The 20419-nt window shown below is 38.7% G+C and overlaps 1 protein-coding gene across 2 annotated transcripts in view; it reads left to right on the forward strand.

Moving 5' to 3' along the window:
• Positions 1–18145, forward strand: part of CLCA2 (chloride channel accessory 2) — a 41600-nt gene extending 23455 nt beyond the window's left edge. For both annotated transcript variants that reach the window (XM_086390920.1, XM_086390921.1), the window contains 5 exons: positions 3277–3501; positions 5918–6188; positions 8928–9098; positions 12429–12662; positions 17612–18145. In XM_086390920.1, coding sequence (XP_086247046.1) covers positions 3277–3501; positions 5918–6188; positions 8928–9098; positions 12429–12662; positions 17612–18054 — 1344 coding nt within the window. In that variant the 3' untranslated portion in view covers positions 18055–18145. The remainder of the gene's footprint in view (positions 1–3276; positions 3502–5917; positions 6189–8927; positions 9099–12428; positions 12663–17611) is intronic.
• Positions 18146–20419: the final 2274 nt, after the last annotated feature.

The raw sequence follows: 20419 nt of genomic DNA on the forward strand, positions 1-20419 counted from the left end.
ATCCCTTAGGAAAAATGAAGTACCTGTCATAGTCAACAAAAGAGTCCAAAATGCAGCACTTGGATGCAATCTCAAAAATGATAGAATGATTTCTATTCCTTTCCAAGGTAAACTATTCAAAATCACAATAATCCAAGTCTATGCCCAACCGCTAATGCCTAAGTAACTGAAGTTGAACTGTTCTATGAGGACCTACAAGACGTTATAGAACTAACACCAAAAAAAAGATGTCCTTTTCATCATAGGGGACTGGAAGGGAAAAGTAGGAAGTCAAGAGATACCTGGAGTAACTGGCAAGTTCAGCCTTGGATTAAAAAATGAAGCCGGGCAAAGGCTAACAGAGTTTTGCCAAGAGAATGCACTGGCCATAGCAAACACCCTCTTCCAACAACACAAGAGACAACTCTACACATAGACATCACCAGATGGTCAACACCAAAATCAGATTGATTATATTCTTTGCAGCCAAAGATGGAGAAGCTCTATACAGTCAGCAAAAAAATACCGGGAGCTGACTGTGACTCAGATCATGACCTCCTATTGCCAAACTCAGACTGAAATTGAAGAAAGTAGGGAAAACACCTAGACCATTCATGTATGACCTAAATCAAATCCCTTACGTTTATACAGTGGAAGTGAGAAATAGATTTAAGGGACTAGATCTTATAGACAGAGTGCCTGAAGAACTAAGGATGGAGTTTCATGACATTGTACAGGAGGCGGTGATCAAAACCATCCCCAAGAAAAAGAAATGAAAAAGGCAAAATGGTTGTCTGAGGAGGCCTTACAAACAGCTGAGAAAAAAGAGAAGCAAAAGGCAAAAGAGAAAAGAAAAGATACACCCATCTGAAAGCAGAGTTCCAAAGAATAGCAAGGACAGATAAGAAAGCCTTCCTCAGTGATCAATGCAAAGAAATAGAGGAAAACAATAGAATAGGAAAGACTAAGACAAAAGACTAAAACAGTAGAATGGGAAGACAAAGATCTCTTCAAGAAAATTAGAGATACCAAGGGAACATTTCATGCAAAGATGGGGACAATAAAGGACATAAATGGTATGGACCTAACAGAGGCAGAAGATATTAAGAAGAGGTGGCAACAATACACAGAAGAACTATGCAAAAAAGATCTTAATGACTCAGACAACCACGATGGTGTAATCACTTACCTAGAGCCAGACATCCTGGAATGTGAAGTCAAGTGGGCCTTAGGAAGCATCACTATGAACAAAGCTAGTGGAGGTGATGAAATTCCTGCTGAGCTATTTCAAATCCTAAAAGATGATGCTGTGAAAGTGCTGTGCACAATATGCCAGCAAATATGGAAAACTCAGCAGTGGCCACAGGACTGGAAAAAGTCAGTCAGTTTTCATTCCAATCCCAAAGAAAGGTAATGCCAAAGAATGTTCAAACTACCACACAATTACACTCATTTCACATGCTAGCAAAGTAATGCTCAAAATTCTCCAACCTAGGCTTCAACAGTATGTGAACCAAGAAGTTCCAGATGTTTAAGGTGGATTTAGAAAAGGCAGAGGAATAAGAGATCAAACTGCCAACATCTGTTGGATCACAGGGAAAAAAAACCACGCACACACACATAGAGTGTTTCAGAAAAACATCTGCTTTATTGACTACATTAAAGCCTTTGACTGTGTGGATCACAACAAACTGTGGAAAATTCTTCAAGAGATAGGAATACCAGACCACCTTACCTGCCTCCTGAGAAATCTGTATGCAGGTCAGGAAGCAACAGAACTGGACATGGAACAACAGGCTGTTTCCACATTGAGAAAGCAGTACATCCACGCTGTATATTGCCACCCTGTTTATTTAACTTACATGCAGAGTACATCATGCAAAATTCTGGGCTGGATGAAGCACAAGCTGGAATCAAGGTTTCAGGAAGAAAGATCAATAACCCCAGATATGCAAATGACACCACCCTTATGGTGAAAACGAAGAGAAAGTAAAGAGCCTTGATGAAGGTGAAAGAGGAGAGTGAAAAAGCTGGCTTAAAACTCAACATTCAGAAAACTAAGATCATGGCATCTGGTCCCATCACTTCATGGCAAATAGATGAGGAAACAATGGAAACAGTGACAGACTTTATTTTCTTGGGCTCCAAAATCACTGCAGATGGTGACTGCAGCCATGAAATTAAAAGATGCTTGCTCCTTGGGAGAAAAGCTATGACAAACCTAGACAGCATATTAAAAAGCAGAGACATTACTTTGCCCACAAAGATCTGTCTAGTCAAAACTGTAGTTTTTCCAGTAGTCATGTATGGATGTGAATGTTGGTTCATAAAGAAGACTGAGTCCTGAAGAATTGATGCTTTTGAATTGTGGTGTTGAAGACTCTTGAGAGTGCCTCAGCAAGGACATCAAACCAGTTAGTCCTAAAGGAAATCAACCCTCAATATTCACTGAAGGACTGATGCTGAAGCTGAAGCTCCAGTACTTTGGCCACCTGATATGAAGAGCCACCTCATTGGAGAAGACTTTGATGCTGGGAAAGATTGAACGCAGGAAGAGAAGGGGAGGACAGAGGACGAGATGGTTGAATGGCATCACTGGCGCAATGGACATAGTTTGCTCCAGGAGATGGTGAAGGACAGGGAAGCCTGGCGTTCTGCAGTCCACGTAGTCGCAAAGAGTCGGACAGGACTAGTGACTGAACAACAATAACAGAGGACTTTCATAAGGATTGTGTGAGATAATATATGTAAAGCATTTAGCACAGTGCCTGTCATCTGTATGCAGTTTACATATGCTACACACACACAAGGCACAATTGCACACACAATGTAAGTGCGTACAGCTTAAATCATGACTAAATGATTTTTTTTAATGTACAAAACCCAGCTGAAATCCATGTCTGATTTCTTATCAAAATACATAATGGTATCTGGACAGATTATATACAAATTAATTAGAGCATAGTCACAAACAAAAGTAAAAAGAAGCTTGTTTTAACTGCTACTCTGAAGCTAATATTGATATGGATAAGAGGCAAATATGAGAACACCTAAAATCTCTTGATAAAAATTAATGAAGTGACACGTGTACTAGCTACAAAAATATTTTATATCTACTGTACTTATAATACTTTGCTGAAGCAAATATTTTTATATGAAAAATAATTTATATACTTAGGACATGTTAGAATCAAATGGTTTTTATTTCTGCCAACTCAGTTTTGTCATCAAAACAAAGAAAATATGGAATGATTATGCCTATGCTGGAAACTGTCACTTATATATTCTTTTGAACAGCTTGAAAGTACAGGTGAAAATGTTAAACCTCAGCATCAGCTGAAAAACACTGTTACTGTGGATGACCGTGTGGGCAATGACACTACCTTTCTAGTTACATGGCAGACCAGTGGTCCCCCTGAGATTGTATTATTTGATCCTAATGGAAGAAAATACAACATGGATGATTTTATCATCAATCTAGCTTTTCGGACTGCTCGCCTCTGGATTCCAGGAACAGCTAAGGTAAGTGTTGTAAGCTTGTTCATAATGACAACGTTACAAGCACACAACTTTCGACTGAATCACAGAGCTAAATGCATTGTGTAAAGGAAATCAATTCTGATATACCAAAATTCTACTTTAAATTTATGAGGGAATTTTGTGAATGTTCAAAATTTAAAAGGAACGACTAAGGTATGTTCAAAACTTTAAAATGGATATCAAAGCCTTCTCTCACTTCAACAGTGAAAATTAGTACTTACGCAGTGCAAATAAGTTTTTGCTTACTTCCTTCTTTACAAAGTCTATATAGAATACTTATCTATACACTTAGAAAAAAAAAAAAACCCTCTACTTAGAATTTATAATATAAACACATGCAGTACATATGTTTTGGAACACCTCCTATGTGCCAGGTCTTGTTCTAGGTGTTTTACAATAAAATGCCATAATAGGAATAAGAACAGGGTACTCAGAACCCAAGAAGGCATGTGCAGGCAGTAGGGGAAGGAGAATGCTTCCTGAAAGTGAAGACATCCAGATGGAAATATGGAGGACTGAGGAGCGAGAGGTGTAAATGACATTCTCGGCAGAGGAAACAGCACATAGAAAGGCTTATAGAAAAAGAATATGGCTTTTCATAGAACTATAAGTACTAGTTTGATGTGGATGAAATACAGAATAGCATAGAAAGTGGAGATTTAGGGGAAGAAGAGGAGGGTGTGATGGGGCTAGATGGATATATAGGAGTCAATGAGAGGAACAGTTAAAGGGAACGACTAAAGGTTGTAAGCAGGGTGGTAAATTCGTTAGATCCACTCTTGCATTGCCTGCATGCAGTCCCTCTTCAGGTGTGTTGGCCTTCACCTCCCCTTCATGTGACTGTTGATAGCCTCTGCTAGGTCTTCCAGCCTCTGCACCAGCATCCTTCCTTTCAAGCACCTTTATTAGAGTGTTCATTCTGAAGCACAAATCTTATCAAGTCTGTGTCCTACTCAAAACTTTTTGATGGTCTCAGAATAAAATACATGTGGTTATTATTATATACCAAGCCTATTACTTTCTGGCTTCTGCCTAAACTTATCTCTTTTTTAAAATTATTTTTTAATTAAAAATTTTTAATATAATTTTAAAGGCTACTTTCCATTTACAGTTATTACAAGAGATTGGCTATATTCCCCAGGTTGCACAATATATCACTGAGCCTCTCTTATATACTATTTGTACCTCCCACTCCCTGACCCCAAGCTTATCTCTTAACCTTTCTCCCAAATACCTTATGCTCCGCCCCTACTTTTCTCCACACTCATCATGTTCTTTTCACACCTGTACACAAGGACCAGAACACTTTACCTACTTCTTGCTGCTTTTGCCTGACCCCTTTGTCTGGATTAGGTGCCCTGTATTAAAACACTTATGCCCACAGAGAAGTTTTCCATGTGGAGTTTCCACCATGTGCCTGTTACTAATGTTATGAGTACAAAAGCCAAAAAAAAATTAAAAACAGAAAAAAAGAGATAGATAATCTTGTTGTTTGAATTGTGACTTCACTGTAAAATGGTAAAGCATTGTTTCCCAATGAAGAAGGCTGGGTAGGGCATTCAGGCATCTTAATATTATAGTCAAACCTTAGCCCATTGTTCTCTCCTCTTCCTCCTGCTCCACTGTGTTCCTCCTGCTACTTCCAGGGTTTAAGAAGGAGCAAAGGCAGGAATGGGGAAAAAAGGGAATACTTATGGACAATTTTATCAAAAGAACAAATTTCTGCTACATTGTAGTTTAAGTTTTTTCTTCTAGATATTCTTTTGCAGGTTTCCCTCAGGCAGCTCAGGCAGATAAAGAGAATGGCATCTAGCAATATTTCTATAATTCAACATAGACATTATGAAATCCTGATCTATTAAAAAATAGTACTCCTTTTCTTGATCCCTTATAGTGCATGTGGATTTTGTTGCTTGAGATTTCTGGGTCTGGGAATTTTGAAGGAAGTAGAGGGAAGGAAGGTACTATTGCCTTTTAGTCCAGGTTATCCACATAAACCATAATTGTCCACTTGATTTGCTATAATTTTTTCCATTATGTAAAAGGAATAAAAACATTGAACCTCCTTTCGGGTGAAGGAGCTCAGATTAATGTTTGCCAAGTACTTTGAAGCTGACACTTATTATTATTCTCTAAAAATGTGAATCAAGTTGTGTCCTTCCCCACAAACAAATTCAGGGTGTAATTCCCTAAAGAGAAAGTGGGTTGTACAGTGAAAGTCATGTAAATACTGAATTTGGTTATCTCGTAACCAATATTACTCTTCCTGACATTCTTTTGTATCATTTTAGAAAATGCAGTATCAACAAAACAAGAACAATAAACCCTTGGAGGTTAGGCTTGCACTTTAAAATAAGGGTTGATTTTCTTCTTGACAAACAAAGTCTTTGTTTTGCAGCCTGGGCTATGGACTTATACACTGAACAATACCCACCACTCTCCTCAAGCCTTGAAAGTGACAGTGACCTCTCGCGCCTCCCGCTCAGCCATGCCCCCTGCCACTGTGGAAGCCTTTGTGGAAAGAGACAGCACCCATTTTCCCCATCCTTTGATGATTTATGCAATTGTGAGAAAGGGGTTTTATCCCATTCTCAATGCCACTGTAACTGCTACAATTGAACCAGAGACTGCAGATCCAGTGATGTTGAAACTTCTTGATGATGGAGCAGGTAACAAGGAATTCCATGTCATTTTTCACATTCTTAATAGCTGTTCTGATGCTGCAATATCAATATGAAGTTATTTTTTTAATTCTCTAAATTTATATTTTTTATCCCCTAACCTTATGAGATTCTCAAATTGTCATAGTCATTGACATACCAAGTAGCTACAGGTTTCCATCTGCACAGCAAAAGCAAAAAGTGAACTTGGGAAAAGAAAGTCCTCTTGAGGCTCCTGAGAGTGGCTGTGTGTGAGCAGCACTCAGGGAGAAAGTCTCCCACCATTCAGGTCTTGGCTTCCCCTTGTCCTGTGACACTGAGCACATTCAGTAAAGTCACTTGGGAATAGGCATGCCCACATTCCTCTCAGATTCACCAGTTTTACTATGCACTGAAATAATTGGATTAGACAATTAAGTAGTAAATGAAAACCCAAAAAGGGAGATGCTTGAACTTGTGAGTCATGAGATGTCATAGACTATTCTTTAGTTAACTAGCTCAGTTGATGAGAGAAAATAGCCAGTGCGTTTTACATGTGTTATTTGATCACAAGAAGACCAGGCCAGTAAGCCTAGTGGAATCAGGATAGAGATTTTTCCATCACTGGAAAAACAAAGCAAATAAAACCAAACTCTGCCTCAAAGCACTCATTCTGCATAGAGTTAAGAATTTCATCATCATACCTCATAGCACAGCATCAAGCTGGGCAAAGAGCAGCAGCTGGGCTTCTTCTGACTAACTTGTGTTAACTTTTAAAAACAAACTCCTTTATTGTTTTATCTTTCCTGTTCTGTTCTTTTCCTAATCTAAATTCTCAGAATTACAGTAGACCTCAAAGTTTATGTTGGCAGACCCAATGTTTGATCTACCAGTAAAATCATATTCCTTCTCTTCGTTGTTTCCAAGGTAAATTTTTTTTAAGAGCCTCATGTTTGACAACTCATTAGTATCTTGACATAGCAATCTTGCATGATATTTATGAAGCAAAAGTTCTTTTAAAGGATTTTAGTTCAAGTCCACCTCAGACAATACTAGAGAAATTCTCTTGTTCTGCCTACTGGAATGGATCCAAACAACTTTTCAGACTCTGATGCTTATCTCTGGCCACACCTTTCACTTTGTATATACTCCAAAAATACACTTGGGCTGGCCTGAAAAACAGTCCTGCTGTCTTATGCTCAATATGCTCAATAGGCTTTTATATTTATTCCCTGGAACCATTTTATTTATCTGATGTCAAAATTTAAGCCGGATGAAAGAAACAATGAAAAGGCTGTTTAAACATCAAAGTGTAAATTTTGATTTTCCGTCTGTATTTACACACTTGCATATAGTTTTCTAATACTTATTTTTATAATGGAAATAGTATTTATCAGCTAATAAAATGAACAATAATAAAATTTATACTAATAAAATATCATAATTTAAAATGGACTTTCTTATGCATACTCTCAAGTAATCATCACAATCACCATGTGAGATGTTATGTCCATTTTACAGGAGAGAAAACTGAGGCTCAGAGGGATCAGCTACTAAGTGGCAGATCCAGACCTTAAAAAAGTCCTCTGAGATCCAAGTCAGTGTTCTTTCCCATTTCTTTCTGAGAACTTTAATTTCTCAGCAATTAAAAGAGGTAACAGTGGTAACCACAGCAGGAAGAGATTTGGCTTTATCATTTCTCAACAAAGATAGACCTTTATAAATAATTCGAACAATAAATATCAAGATCTGGTTTCTTTCCAGTACATAAAAACGTTTTCTAAAACTACTATGATCATAAAGTGCTTAGTGTTTTTTGTTTTAATAAAATATACTCCCATTTTTCTCATATTAAGAAGCAGCCCTGCCTCTCTAGTTGAGATTCTAGAGCCCTTCAGTACAGGGCTTGGGTGTGTGGTGTGAGAACCGAACTGACTCTAGAACAGGGCAAGCTGCTTGCCCCATGCGGCCATCTGCACTTGAACAGTGAATGTGATCTCCAGCCTAAGCTACACCTTCTACGGCTGCCCTGGAGTCCAGGCCTTGCTGCCGTTCAGTCATGTACTTGGTTTGGAATTGAATGGCTCTCTGAGGAGCAATGCAAATGGAAGAAAGTCTAGCAAGCTTTCAGAATGCCTCCAGAAATAAGACACATTCTCCTGAAGCAGACAGATCCCAAAGCCTGTCATACTCCAAGTCAGTGAGCCTCTTCAAATTGAGAACAACAGTTCCATGTATCCTCTAGTGAGGAAATCAAATAATTTCACATTGTTACATCAACTACCAAAGTTTCTTTTTTTAATCAGGGCTTCGGGCTATTCATAAACATCTTGAATTTGTATGAAAGTGTGTGTTTATGTGCATATATATTTATTCACTGGGAGCAGAAAACTTTTACCTCAAAAGGGTCTGTGACTATAAACCGACTTAAGAATGTATTTGGTTTCTGTGAAAACCTAGTACTATTTTCAGTGATAGAAATGAGAACTCTAAAGGTGATTAAATGCTTTACTAGCACTAAAGCAGATAGAACTCATTCACTTTTAGAAAACAAATTTTCAGAGGTTAATGAATCACAAGGAGAAATTATAGAGCCATGGAATTTTTTAACCACCTGATAATGTCAAAAGTAGCTATTAGCATGCCAGCATATGCCAAAAATTGGAAAAATAAGGAGAATAAATCTTATTTTAATAATTTGATTAAATGTTAGTAATCAACTGTGATAAGTACTGACCTTGAGTTTTTTTTTTTCATGTATATAAACAGGTGCCGATATTATAAAAAATGATGGAATTTACTCGAGGTATTTTTTCTCCTTTCCTGTAAATGGTAGATATAGCTTGAAAGTGCATGTCAACCATTCTCCCAGCATAAGCACCCTAGCCCACTCTATTCCAGGAAGTCATGCTATGTACGCACCAGGTTACATAACAAATGGTAAGAATCATAAACACTGTGATTTGAATAACATCATTTAGTGTGTGTATTTCTAGTGAGTGTGTGTATGTGTATGTATTAGAGAGAGGTGAATTTCAAAACTCGTGCAAGTCAGTGCATAATTTGTTGACTGTCTCTTCAATCCTTAGTGATGTATGATAGTGGATAACAGGAAGGCAGTAGGTAATTCCCACAGATAATTTTGACCTCTTTTTGTGACTGTTTTATCAGAATTACTACCAGGCAAGGGGATTAATTGATTTTCTCAGTTCCAACTCCTATATTTCTCTATAGAGCTTTAGGCAAAAGGAAGAGGCAAAAAGTTGTTAGCAGTTTAAAGAAGGAAGCAAGCAGCCCAAACAATCCACACAGGAAACGAGTTCCTGGGAAAATATGAGTGTGGATATTACGGGAAAGTGAGGGCTTCCTGAAGATGTCCTGCCTCAAAGTGCCAAATACATAGACCATACACATCTCTTTTAAACACCATTATTATAGTAGTTCCTGATAGGAAGCAGTGGTTAAAGTATAACAAACAGAAATATGCTGTAGTCTTTAAACATAATCTTAAAAAATGTTTGGAAGCATTCTTATATGCAAAACAGCAGAATCTTTAAGAATACTTACATGTATTCTAGCAGCTATAACCAATCATTTGGACTATACAATAGCATGATTCTGTACTTTTCAGTAGAAAACAATTAAGATGCTACAGTGGATTTGCATCTCCTGATATTTTTTGTATTGCTAGAGTATAACTTGCTCTCACCTATATTTAAAATAATTTGGATTACTTCAAAACCAATGTAAATCAATTTGCAAGGTAACTCAACTTTACTACCAAGATATGATTTTGTATCTAGATGTAATACTTCATTTCTAAATAGATATCTTCTCCTTTATATTATACATCAATGTTTTTGAAAGCCTACTAAGTGACAGGCTTAGTCCTAGGAACTTGGGATACCAGGACTTATTGATATCAAATCAATAAGATTCCTATCAAGGAGCTTGCAGAATACAGACTGGTATTTTTTTTAAAGCCATGAATTTAAAGGATTCAAATATCAATATCTACAGTACACTGAGAATAGAAAAGTCATATTCAACTCTGCTTTTATCTGTGTACTTCATGCACAGAAAGAAAAATTTAGATTTCTCTAAGCATGCCTAGTTCACATAACATCTGTTAGCTCATTTTCAGGTGATGACCCTGAACGTGCACAATATGGCACAAAATGGCAACTGCTCTGTTTTCACACAACCAAATCTCCAGACACTGCAGGAACTACTCCCTTCCTCTCCTCCCCAAGGCCTCTGCTGAATCTGCTGTAGATTCCACCCAGCCTGCTCATTCAGAGCTTGAGAGCTCTCCCTTGCACGTTCCCACACTACTGATCCCTCTGAAAAGCATTCAAGAATATTAAAAAGAAATTTTGTTGGTCCCCCTTAAGCTACTGTCCACCTCTTTACTCTGTCATCTAGTTCCTTGAAATTAAATCTGTCTGTACATTCTTGCCCCCAGTTTACTATTCAGCTCACTGCAAGCAGACTTCCAGCCACGTGACCATGACTCCACTGGAATTGCTCTGGCTCTGGTTACCGATGGCCACCTGCTGTTAAGTCCAAAGGATACATTTCAGTCCTCATTTTTCTTGACACAGCTGACTGATTTCTTCTTTGTCATTTCCTGGTTTCTATGATACCACACTCTCCAAATTACCTCTTATTCTCTGGAATTTTTATTCTTAGGCTCTTTTTCCCCTCCTTTTTTTCTACCAAGCCTCTAAGTGTTGGCAATTATCAGAGCTTAGTCTTAAGCTTCTCACTGTTCTATCTGGAGCCACACTGCCTGAGTTTGAAATCTAGCTCCTCTATTCACTAGCTGTGTGACTTTGGGCAAGTCACTTAGACTGTATGCTTAGCTTCGTCATCTATAAACATGGGAGTAATTGTGCTCTCCTCACAGCATTGCTGAAAAAGTTAATAGTTGATACACGGAAGGTACTTTAAAAAGTGCCTGACATATAGCAAGCACTCAGCAAATGCTATTTGTTTTTACAGCTGAAATTCTTACTGGGTAATATCAATAACCTACATGGCTTTAATAACATCTTTATGCTGATAATTTCCAAATTTGGAGGTTCAAAATTATTAAATGTAGCTAAAACTTCTTCTTTGAGCTTAAAATCTATGTCTAACTGGCTCCTTGACATCATCACTTAGATGATTTACAGGGACCACAAACCTTGAAAATTAAATTTGTCTTCTCTTCTTAGGCTGTTTGTCTTTCCATTTGCTCATTTTAGGAAGGTGGGAGCTATTCTTTTTGTTCACCAACTTTCTCTCCTTTACCATTCCATATTCAAATGCATAACCAGACTGCTGATTTTTATCTCCAAAATGCATCTAAAAATGCCTACTTGCCTCCCCTCCACTGCTGTCACCAACCCAGCTACTATCTTCTTCTATCTGGACTGTTGCAGAAGCCTCACTGCTCGCTATGCTAGTCCATTCTCCACTGAGAGCAGCCAGAGTGACCTGTCAGAGAGCAAAGTGACTGTATCACTGCCTTGCTTCCCCACAGCATGTAAGATTAAACTATAAAACTATTGTAGTGGCCCACAAGGTCCTGCCTGAACTTTTCCCTCCTATCTCATCTCAAACTATCTTCCTCCTAGATTTAAATTTTTCTAATGTGCAAAGCTCTTCCATACCTCAAGATTTTTAACTCAGCTTGTTTTCTCTGCCTGGAATGTTCTTAACCTCCACTCTTTACCTCCCTGACTCCTACTCATACTATAGGAAATCTTTAAATGTTACTTCCTTGATACCACTTTAAATTATTTGTTGTTGCTTAGTTTCTAAGTCCTGTATAATTCTTTATGACCCCATGGACTGTAGCCCACCAGGCTCCTCTGTCCATGGGATTTCCCAGGCAGGAATACTGGAGTGGGCTGCCATTTCCTTCTCCAGGACATCTTACCGACCCAGGGATGGAACCTGCGGCTCCTGTATTGACAGGCATAGCACCCTTCCTTTTTTTCCTTCCAACATTTGCCACAGTTATAAAACATGTGTTTATAAACAGGCCTTCTAAATTCTGTGAGGGACACTGTTTTGTCTATGATTGCTGGCACAGCATAGGCCCTCAAAATACTTATTGAATGAATGAATGGTTGAATGAATAAAAGAACTGTTGAATAAACCAACTTATTCTAAAGATGTAGAAAAGGAAATAAGGTCTTAAAATGTCAATAATCTATAAAAACAAGCTATCCAGGAGATTGTAATTTGTTGTTTTGGCTATTCTTTTCTTTGATGTCACAGGTAATATTCAGATGAATGCCCCAAGAAAATCAGTGGGCAGGAGTGAGGAGGAGCAAAAGTGGGGCTTTAGCAGAGTAAGCTCAGGGGGCTCCTTTTCTGTGCTGGGCGTTCCAGCTGGCCCACATCCTGATGTGTTTCCACCATGCAAAATTATTGACCTGGAAGCTGTAAAAGAGGAAGAAGAGGTGATTTTATCTTGGACAGCACCTGGAGAAGACTTAGACCAGGGCCAGGGTAGGTTTCTTGCTTTCATTATCTATTTTTCTACAAAGTGGCATTTCCAGTAACTGTCAGGGGTCAGTTGGGTAAAAATAGCTTTGGAGATTTACAGCTGACAAAGTTGCAGAGGGTTGTCATGAAAAGTTTTGAGTTGATGACAAGGCCATGTATCCTGGAGTACAGGAAGAGAATGTACCAGCTCCCCCAGGATTGAAGAGGTCCTGGTAGACTTACTGACACTAATGTAGAAACCTCTGTTGGAAACCTAAATATCACATATAACAGTGATCTAGTCAAAAGAAATGGGTTTTATATGACAGAGCATGGACTTTTAAATACTGGAGGCAATTAGTCTTCTGAAGATTGAATGGTAAATTGTAAATTCAAGGATTCTTTTTACAATTCAAGTTTAAGGGAATAATTCCTGTAAGTCATAAAGTATTTGGCACACTGTCTTCTACTTCTGGTCATCATTTTTTGTTAGGGAGGCTGGTACCTGTTCTCCAATTTGAGGCTTTCTAACCCTTGCTTGGACATGATGAGTTCCTACTTCTACCCTCTCTTTTCTAATGCTTTTATGCCAGCCTCCAGCTTCCACCTACCTCATTTCTTCATAGCAACTCAACAGACTAAATTTTCTGAAAGAATAAACGTTCCAACATCTTTGCCATTACCAGAACAAGATTATCATTGGTTACACATGAAATGGTTTATTTCCAAAAGCCTCTGAGATTTCTGTAGGAACTAACCTTCTCTCTTGAAAGCCAGTTTGTCAATATCAGTGAATAACAGCAGCCACCTTAGGCCTCTGCCAGTCTTGCTTTCAATTTCTATCTTTTTTTTTTTTTTGGCTTATAATTCTCTACTACTCTCTCCAGAAAGCATCTTAATTACAAATAATTCTGCACTGCTGAGAAACAGTCAATATTGTAGTTTTGTCTTGAAGAATCTGTTATCACAATCTATCTCTTCTTGCTAGAGAAGAAAGAAGAGAAATATTTTACATTCTAATATAAGGATTCTCCTAATTTAAAGTTTGGAGATATGAATTGATTGAAACTGTGGGATGGATGCATCGTTTGTATAATGGAAACAGCTGTAACTTAACATTAGAGCCAAAAAGTAGTCCCTGCTGTGACTACAAGTCCAGCTGTTGTATCTTTGGCAGTTTGCTTAAACTCTATTAGCCTCAGTTGTATATGTGAAAAATATAACTAAGACTATCTATTTCACAAAGTATTGTGGTGTTGGAGAAGACTCTTGAGAGTCCCTTGTACTGCAAGGAGATCCAACCAGTCCATTCTGAAGGAGATCAGCCCTGGGATTTCTTTGGAGGAAAAGATGCTGAAGCTGAAACTCCAGTACTTTGGCCACCTCATGCGAAGAGTTGACTCATTGGAAAAGACTCTGATGCTGGGAGGGATTGGGGGCAGAAGGAGAAGGGGATGCCAGAGGATGAGATGGCTGGATGGCATCACTGACTCAACGGATGTAAGTTTGAGTGAACTCCAGGAGTTGGTGATGGACAGGGAGGCCTGGCATGCTGCGATTCATGGGGTCACAAAGAGTCGGACATGACTGAGCAACTGAACTGAACTGACTGAAGATGACATATATAATACAAAATGGAGGAGAAAGAGGGCCCAGTTAATTTCCTGGGCTGTTGATTTGTGTTGCTAGAGTTCTCTAGCTTCTTATTTGAAGTAAGTAGCCACCCACACTCACTCCCATCTTTATGTAAAAGAAAGTGTGGTGCCTGCCATCTAGTACTTTTCCTCTTTCCTCACTGCCTCAGAAGCACAGTAGTGTGAAAAGAGACAAGCTCAGACTACTGGTAACTGTGTTCCCAGTTCCCAGTGGTTTCAACTATACCACTGAATTAAGAGTACAAAGAAAATGGGTGTACAGTATCAGTGATTTTGAATGGCTTGAAAAGAAGAAATACAACTGAATGGGACTTTAGAACTGATATTACAAAGGGCTTTAGAAAGGGAGAGAGGATTTCACACATTCACATAAATGGCCCTGCAGGATGGAGAGGATGACTAGAGCAGGATGACTAAAGCATATCAAGCCTGTTACAATGCGAAATCTCAAATACAAAAGATCGGCAGGTAGGGAGTGGTGAGATGTGTATTAACTTGCTGAGATCACTCAATCATAACTGACTTGATGACCCAGCAATGGCAAAATTGACCAATTAGCCATGAGTATACCAACTAGCAAGTAGGTGCCTGTTTAACTTATAAACATGTGCTTTCATCCTCTCTTTTTTTTTTTTTCACAAATTGTTGTCTAGAAAGCTGTGATATTCACCTCTATCACCAGAGTTAAAAACAATCAGGGTATGTCTCTGGCATTACAATTATGAAAAATTTCACTATTATTAAAAACCTTATTAGCAATAAATGAACAACTCGTATATATCACTGTATATACAGTATCAACTCTTTACCATATACAATACACTGTAAAAAGATGACAAAGTATGTGAAACAAGCAAAATATTACCAGATCATTACTATGTTTGGGAATATATGTGGACAAGGTATTATGGAAATAGATTATGCCCTTACCTCTTCATTAAGAGTGTGGGTTAATAACTGTTTAAACTGAGTTTTTATTATTTACTGTGTGCTAAGTCGCTTCAATATGTCCAATTCTTTGCGACCCCATAGACTGTAGCCTACCAGGCTCCTCTGTCCTGGGATTCTCCAGGCAAGAATACTGGAGTGGGTTGTCCTGCTCTTCTCCAGGGGATCTTCCCAACCTAGGGACTGAACCTGCATCTTTTATGTCTCCTGCATTGGCAGGTGGTTTCTTTACCACTAGCACCACCTAAGCCATATTAAGTGCCTAGTACAGTGCTAAATAAAAGTGAAAGTCATTCAGTCATGTCCAACTCTTTGCGACCCCATGAACTATATAGTCCGTGGAATTCTCTAGGCCAGAATACTGGAGTGGGTGGCCTTTTCCTTCTCCAGGGGATCTTCTCAACCAGGGAACGAACCCAGGTCTCCCGCATTGCAGGTGGATTCTTTACCAGCTGAGCCACAAGGAAAGCCCAAGAATACTAGAGTGGGTAGCCTATCCCTTTTACAGTGGATCTTCCTGACCCAGGAATCAAACCAGGGTCTCCTGCATTGCAGGTGGATTCTTTACCAACTGAGCTATCAGGGAAGCCTGTTCAGTTCAGTCTCTCAGTCGTGTCCAACTCTTTGTGACCCCATGAATCGCAGCACGCCAGGCCTCCCTGTCCATCACCAACTCCCAGAGTTCACTCAGACTCACGTCCATTGAGTCAGTGATGCCATCCAGCCATCTCATCCTCTGTCGCCCCCTTCTCCTCCTGCCCCTAATCCCTCCCAGCATCAGAGTCTTTTCCAATGAGTCAACTCTTCACATGAGGTGGCCATAGTACTGGAGTTTCAGCTTTAGCATCATTCCTTCCAAAGAAATCCCAGGGCTGATCTCCTTCAGAATGGACTGGTTGGATCTCCTTGCAGTCCAAGGGACTCTCAAGAGTCTTCTCCAACACCACAGTTCAGAAGCATCAATTCTTCGGCACTCAGCTTTCTTCACAGTCCAACTCTCATATCCATACATGACCAGTGGAAAAACCATAGCCTTGACTAGATGGACCTTTGTTGGCAAAGTAATGTCTCTGCTTTTCAATATGCTATCTAGGTTGGTCATAACTTTTCTTGCAAGGAGTAAGCATCTTTTAATTTCATGGTTGCAGTCACCATCTGCAGTGATTTTGGAGCCCAGAAAAATAAAGTCTGCCACTGTTTCCACCATTTCCCCATCTATTTCCCATGAAGTGATGGGACCAGATGCCATGATCTTCATTTTCTGAATGTTGAGCTTTAAGCCAACTTTTTCACTCTCCTCTTTCACTTTCATCAAGAGGCTTTTTAGTTCCTCTTCATTTTTTGCCATAAGGGTGGTGTCATCTGCATATCTGAGGTTATTGATATTTCTCCCAGCAGTCTTGATTCCAGCTTGTGATTCTTCCAGCCCAGCGTTTCTCATGATGTACTCTGCATAGAAGTTAAATAAACAGGGTGACAATATACAGCCTTGACGTCCTCCTTTTCCTATTTGGAACCAGTCTGTTGTTCCATGTCCAGTTCTAACTGTTGCTTCCTGACCTGCATATAGGTTTCTCAAGAGGCAGATCAGGTGGTCTGGTATTCCCATCTCTTTCAGAATTTTCCACAGTTTGTTGTGATCCACACAGTCAAAGGCTTTGGCATAGCCAATAAAGCAGAAATAGTTGTTTTTCTGGAACTCTCTTGCTTTTTCAATGATCCAGCAGATGTTGGCAATTTGATCTCTGGTGCCTCTGCCTTTTCTAAAACCAGCTTGAACATCTGGAAATTCGCGGTTCACGTATTGCTGAAGCCTGGCTTCGAGAATTTTGAGCATTACTTTACTAGCGTGTGAGATGAGTTCCTGAATATGTCTTGGTCAATTTTTATACATGAATGTATTCATGCACCTGTACTGCAGTTTTTTAGCTATTGAAGCATTGCAGGGTTTTTATATCTGATAAAGTCAGTCCTTCCACTATAAATTTGCTATTTTTTAAATTTATATGGTTAATTTTGATTATTTAGTTTCTGTTTAAACTTGCAATAAGCTTGTTAAAACAGAAACTAGAGGTACTTTTAATAAAATCATGTAAAATTTACAAAATAACTTAGGGAAAAAATAACATCTTTTATTGTGTTGAATCTTGCTATTGAAAAACATAATAAAACTTTTCTCTTATTCAGGTTTTAGTATGAGTTCTTATGTAGTGTCTTAAAAGTTTTGTTCTTATGCATATTTCTCTCCTTGTTTATTCATAGGTATTTTGATTTTTTTGGTTGCTATTGTCATTAAGCCATTTCTAATAAACTAGAGAGTTTATTCAAAATCACTTAACTTCCCCATTTGTATTTTTTTTTTAATTTCAGCTAACAGCTATGAAATAAGAGTGAGTAAAAGTCTGCAGAATATTCAAGATGACTTTAACAATGCCATTTTAGTGAATACATCGAAGTTAAATCCTCAGCAAGCTGGTACCAAGGAGATATTTAAGTTCTCATCAGAGCTTTTCACAAACGGACCTGAATATCAACCTGATGGAGAGGCACAAAAAAGCCACAGAATTTATATGGCAATACGAGCAGTAGACAGAAACTCCTTAAAGTCTGCTATCTCTAACATTGCCCAGGCATCTCTGTTGATTCTCCCAAATTCTTCTCCTGTACTTGACAGAGATAATCTTATATTAAAAGGAGTTCTGACAGCAATAGGTATTATAGGAATCATTTGCCTCACTATAGTTGTAACACACTGTGTTTTAAACAGGAAAAAGAGAGCAGGTAAGAAAGAGAATGAAACAAAATTACTATGAGAAATGTACAGAGTACATTCCCTCTTAAATATAAGATCCATGGCTTTTGCACTTTACAAAAACATACTAATAAAGTCAAATTAACATCAAATTATTAAAAATGTCTTGAGTTTCTGTGCAGTATAGATCAGAATTTTACACGGTAAATAGACCAAAAATCTTTTTTATAGCATTAATTGAGGGGGACGGGAATTAGAAAACCTTTAGGCTTTGGCTATGGACAAAATAATGGAATTTATTCTCTAAGTTCGGAGAAGGCAATGGCAACCCACTCCAGTACTCTTGCCTGGAAAATCCCATAGACAGAGGAGCCTGGTAGGCTGCAGTCCATGGGGTTGCGAAGAGTCGGACATGACTGAGTGACTTCACTTTCAGTTTTCACTTTCATGTATTGGAGAAGGAAATGGCAACCTACTCCAGCGTTCTGGCCTGAAGAATCCCAGGGACAGCAGAGCCTGGTGGGCTGCCATCTATGGGGTGCAACAGAGTCGGACACAACTGAAGCGACTTAGCAGCAGCAGCAGCATTCTCTAAGTTAATGTGTTTAAAGGCAAAGGCAATAGCAAAATCGAATCAAAGATTCAAAAGCTTACTCTATTGAAGAGGAAAAACAACCCCAAGTAAAGAGAAGGAGGTTATGCCGGAATGATACAGTATAATTATCTACATGAAGCAATTGCTCAGTTGCTATGATTAATTTTTCATTTCTCCTTATTTGTTCAGAACAGGTTGCTTGTTTATGACTAAAGGTCAAGTTGTATTTTATATATGAAGCACCTATTGTAAAGTTCTTTTCTTCTTTCATTTGGTTAATTAGACTACAGATAGATGCCACTGCTAATGCTCAAAGAGATCTGGCTCATTGTAAGAGTTAACCTTAAAATGTAGGTGTTATCCTTGTCCCCTGGCACTGGTTTTATAACAGAGGTATATTAAATTTATTGCTTATAATGTTCTACTCTTATCAAAGCAGCTTTCCAAGTAATTTGCTTTGAGTGTTATTCAATGAAAATGGTTATAGCTCTCATAAAACTAAGTAAAGAAAAAACTACATAGTTCTGAGCCTATTTTAACACATATATAGGCTATATCATTTCATTCAACTTCAACCAAAAAAGTCACAGGGGAGAAACTGACCTTTGGAGATTATTAACTAATTCTGTTTTTTACTGTTTAAATAAGACTTCACGAATCCTTTCCCCATAAAAGCTTATTTACCTACAGGTATTTACCTACAGGGGTGGATGGTGACTAGAGAGAGGCAAGCACAGGTCATAAGGAAATAAAAAATTATCTTTTATTTAATTTTACCCTTATTTTTTTAAGATTATGGGGCAATAAAATTGCATGCTTTGCATATTATAAAACTTAAAATTTTATTGGGTGAATGCAAACAATAATGTGGATTAGAACTGTTTCATTACTAGTACCAACTAAGAATGACAATTAGATTAAGTTTTGGAGATGGACTTCCCTGGTGGCTCAGACGTTAAATCGTCTGTCTACAATGCAGGAGATTTGGGTTCAAGCCCTGGGTCCGGAAGATTCCCTGGAGATGGAAATGGCAACCCACTCCAGTACTCTTGCCTAGAAAATCCCACGGACAGAGGATCCTGGTGCAGGCTACTGTCCATGGGGTCGCAAAGAGTCGGACATGACTGAGCAACTTCACTTCCAGTTTGGAGGTGGAGAGGGAATAGTAGGGAGCTGGAACAAGAATGCAAAGGGACAAAGATGGGGTGCGTGGGTTTTCAAATGTTTTCCTCAATTTAAAAATAGGGAAATGAAGGGTTAAGGAAGTAATCTAAAGCACTGTGCTGGCTAATGGCAGAGTAAACAGGAGTCAAGTTGCCATAATGCTCCTTCACTCCTGTCTATTTTTTTAATTCATTTATTTATTTATTTTGGCAGTGTTGGTCTTTGTTGCTGTGTGGGCTTTCTCTAGTTGCAGCAAGCAGGGGCTACTCTTTGTTGTGTGTGAAGGCTCCTCATTGTCATGGCTTCTCTTGTTGCAGAGCATGAGCTCTAGGCAGGCAGGCTTTGGCAGTTGCAGCACCCAGGTTCTAGAGCTTTAGGGCTTCAGTAAGCATGGCACATGGACCCAGGTGCTCCTTGGCATGTGGGATCTTCCCAGACCAGGGATCGAACCTGTGTCCCCTGCACCGGCAAGTATAATCTCAACCACTGGACAACCAGGGAAGTCTACTCCTGTCTATTTAAGAAAATGTGGAAAGATGCCAGGGATTATGCCTAGAAATATTTAAATCTTCAAGGTTAATAAGCAAGAATACAGGGTTAGGCTGAAGAAATAGGGTTTTGTTGTTGTTTTTTTTTAGTTTTGTGGGTATAGTATGAACACATGGCT

The sequence above is a fragment of the Bos grunniens genome, chromosome 3 (assembly GCF_055505025.1).
Source record: "Bos grunniens cultivar Pamir isolate PY7600 chromosome 3, Bosgru_T2T1.0, whole genome shotgun sequence".
NCBI classification, from domain to species: Eukaryota; Metazoa; Chordata; class Mammalia; order Artiodactyla; family Bovidae; genus Bos; species Bos grunniens.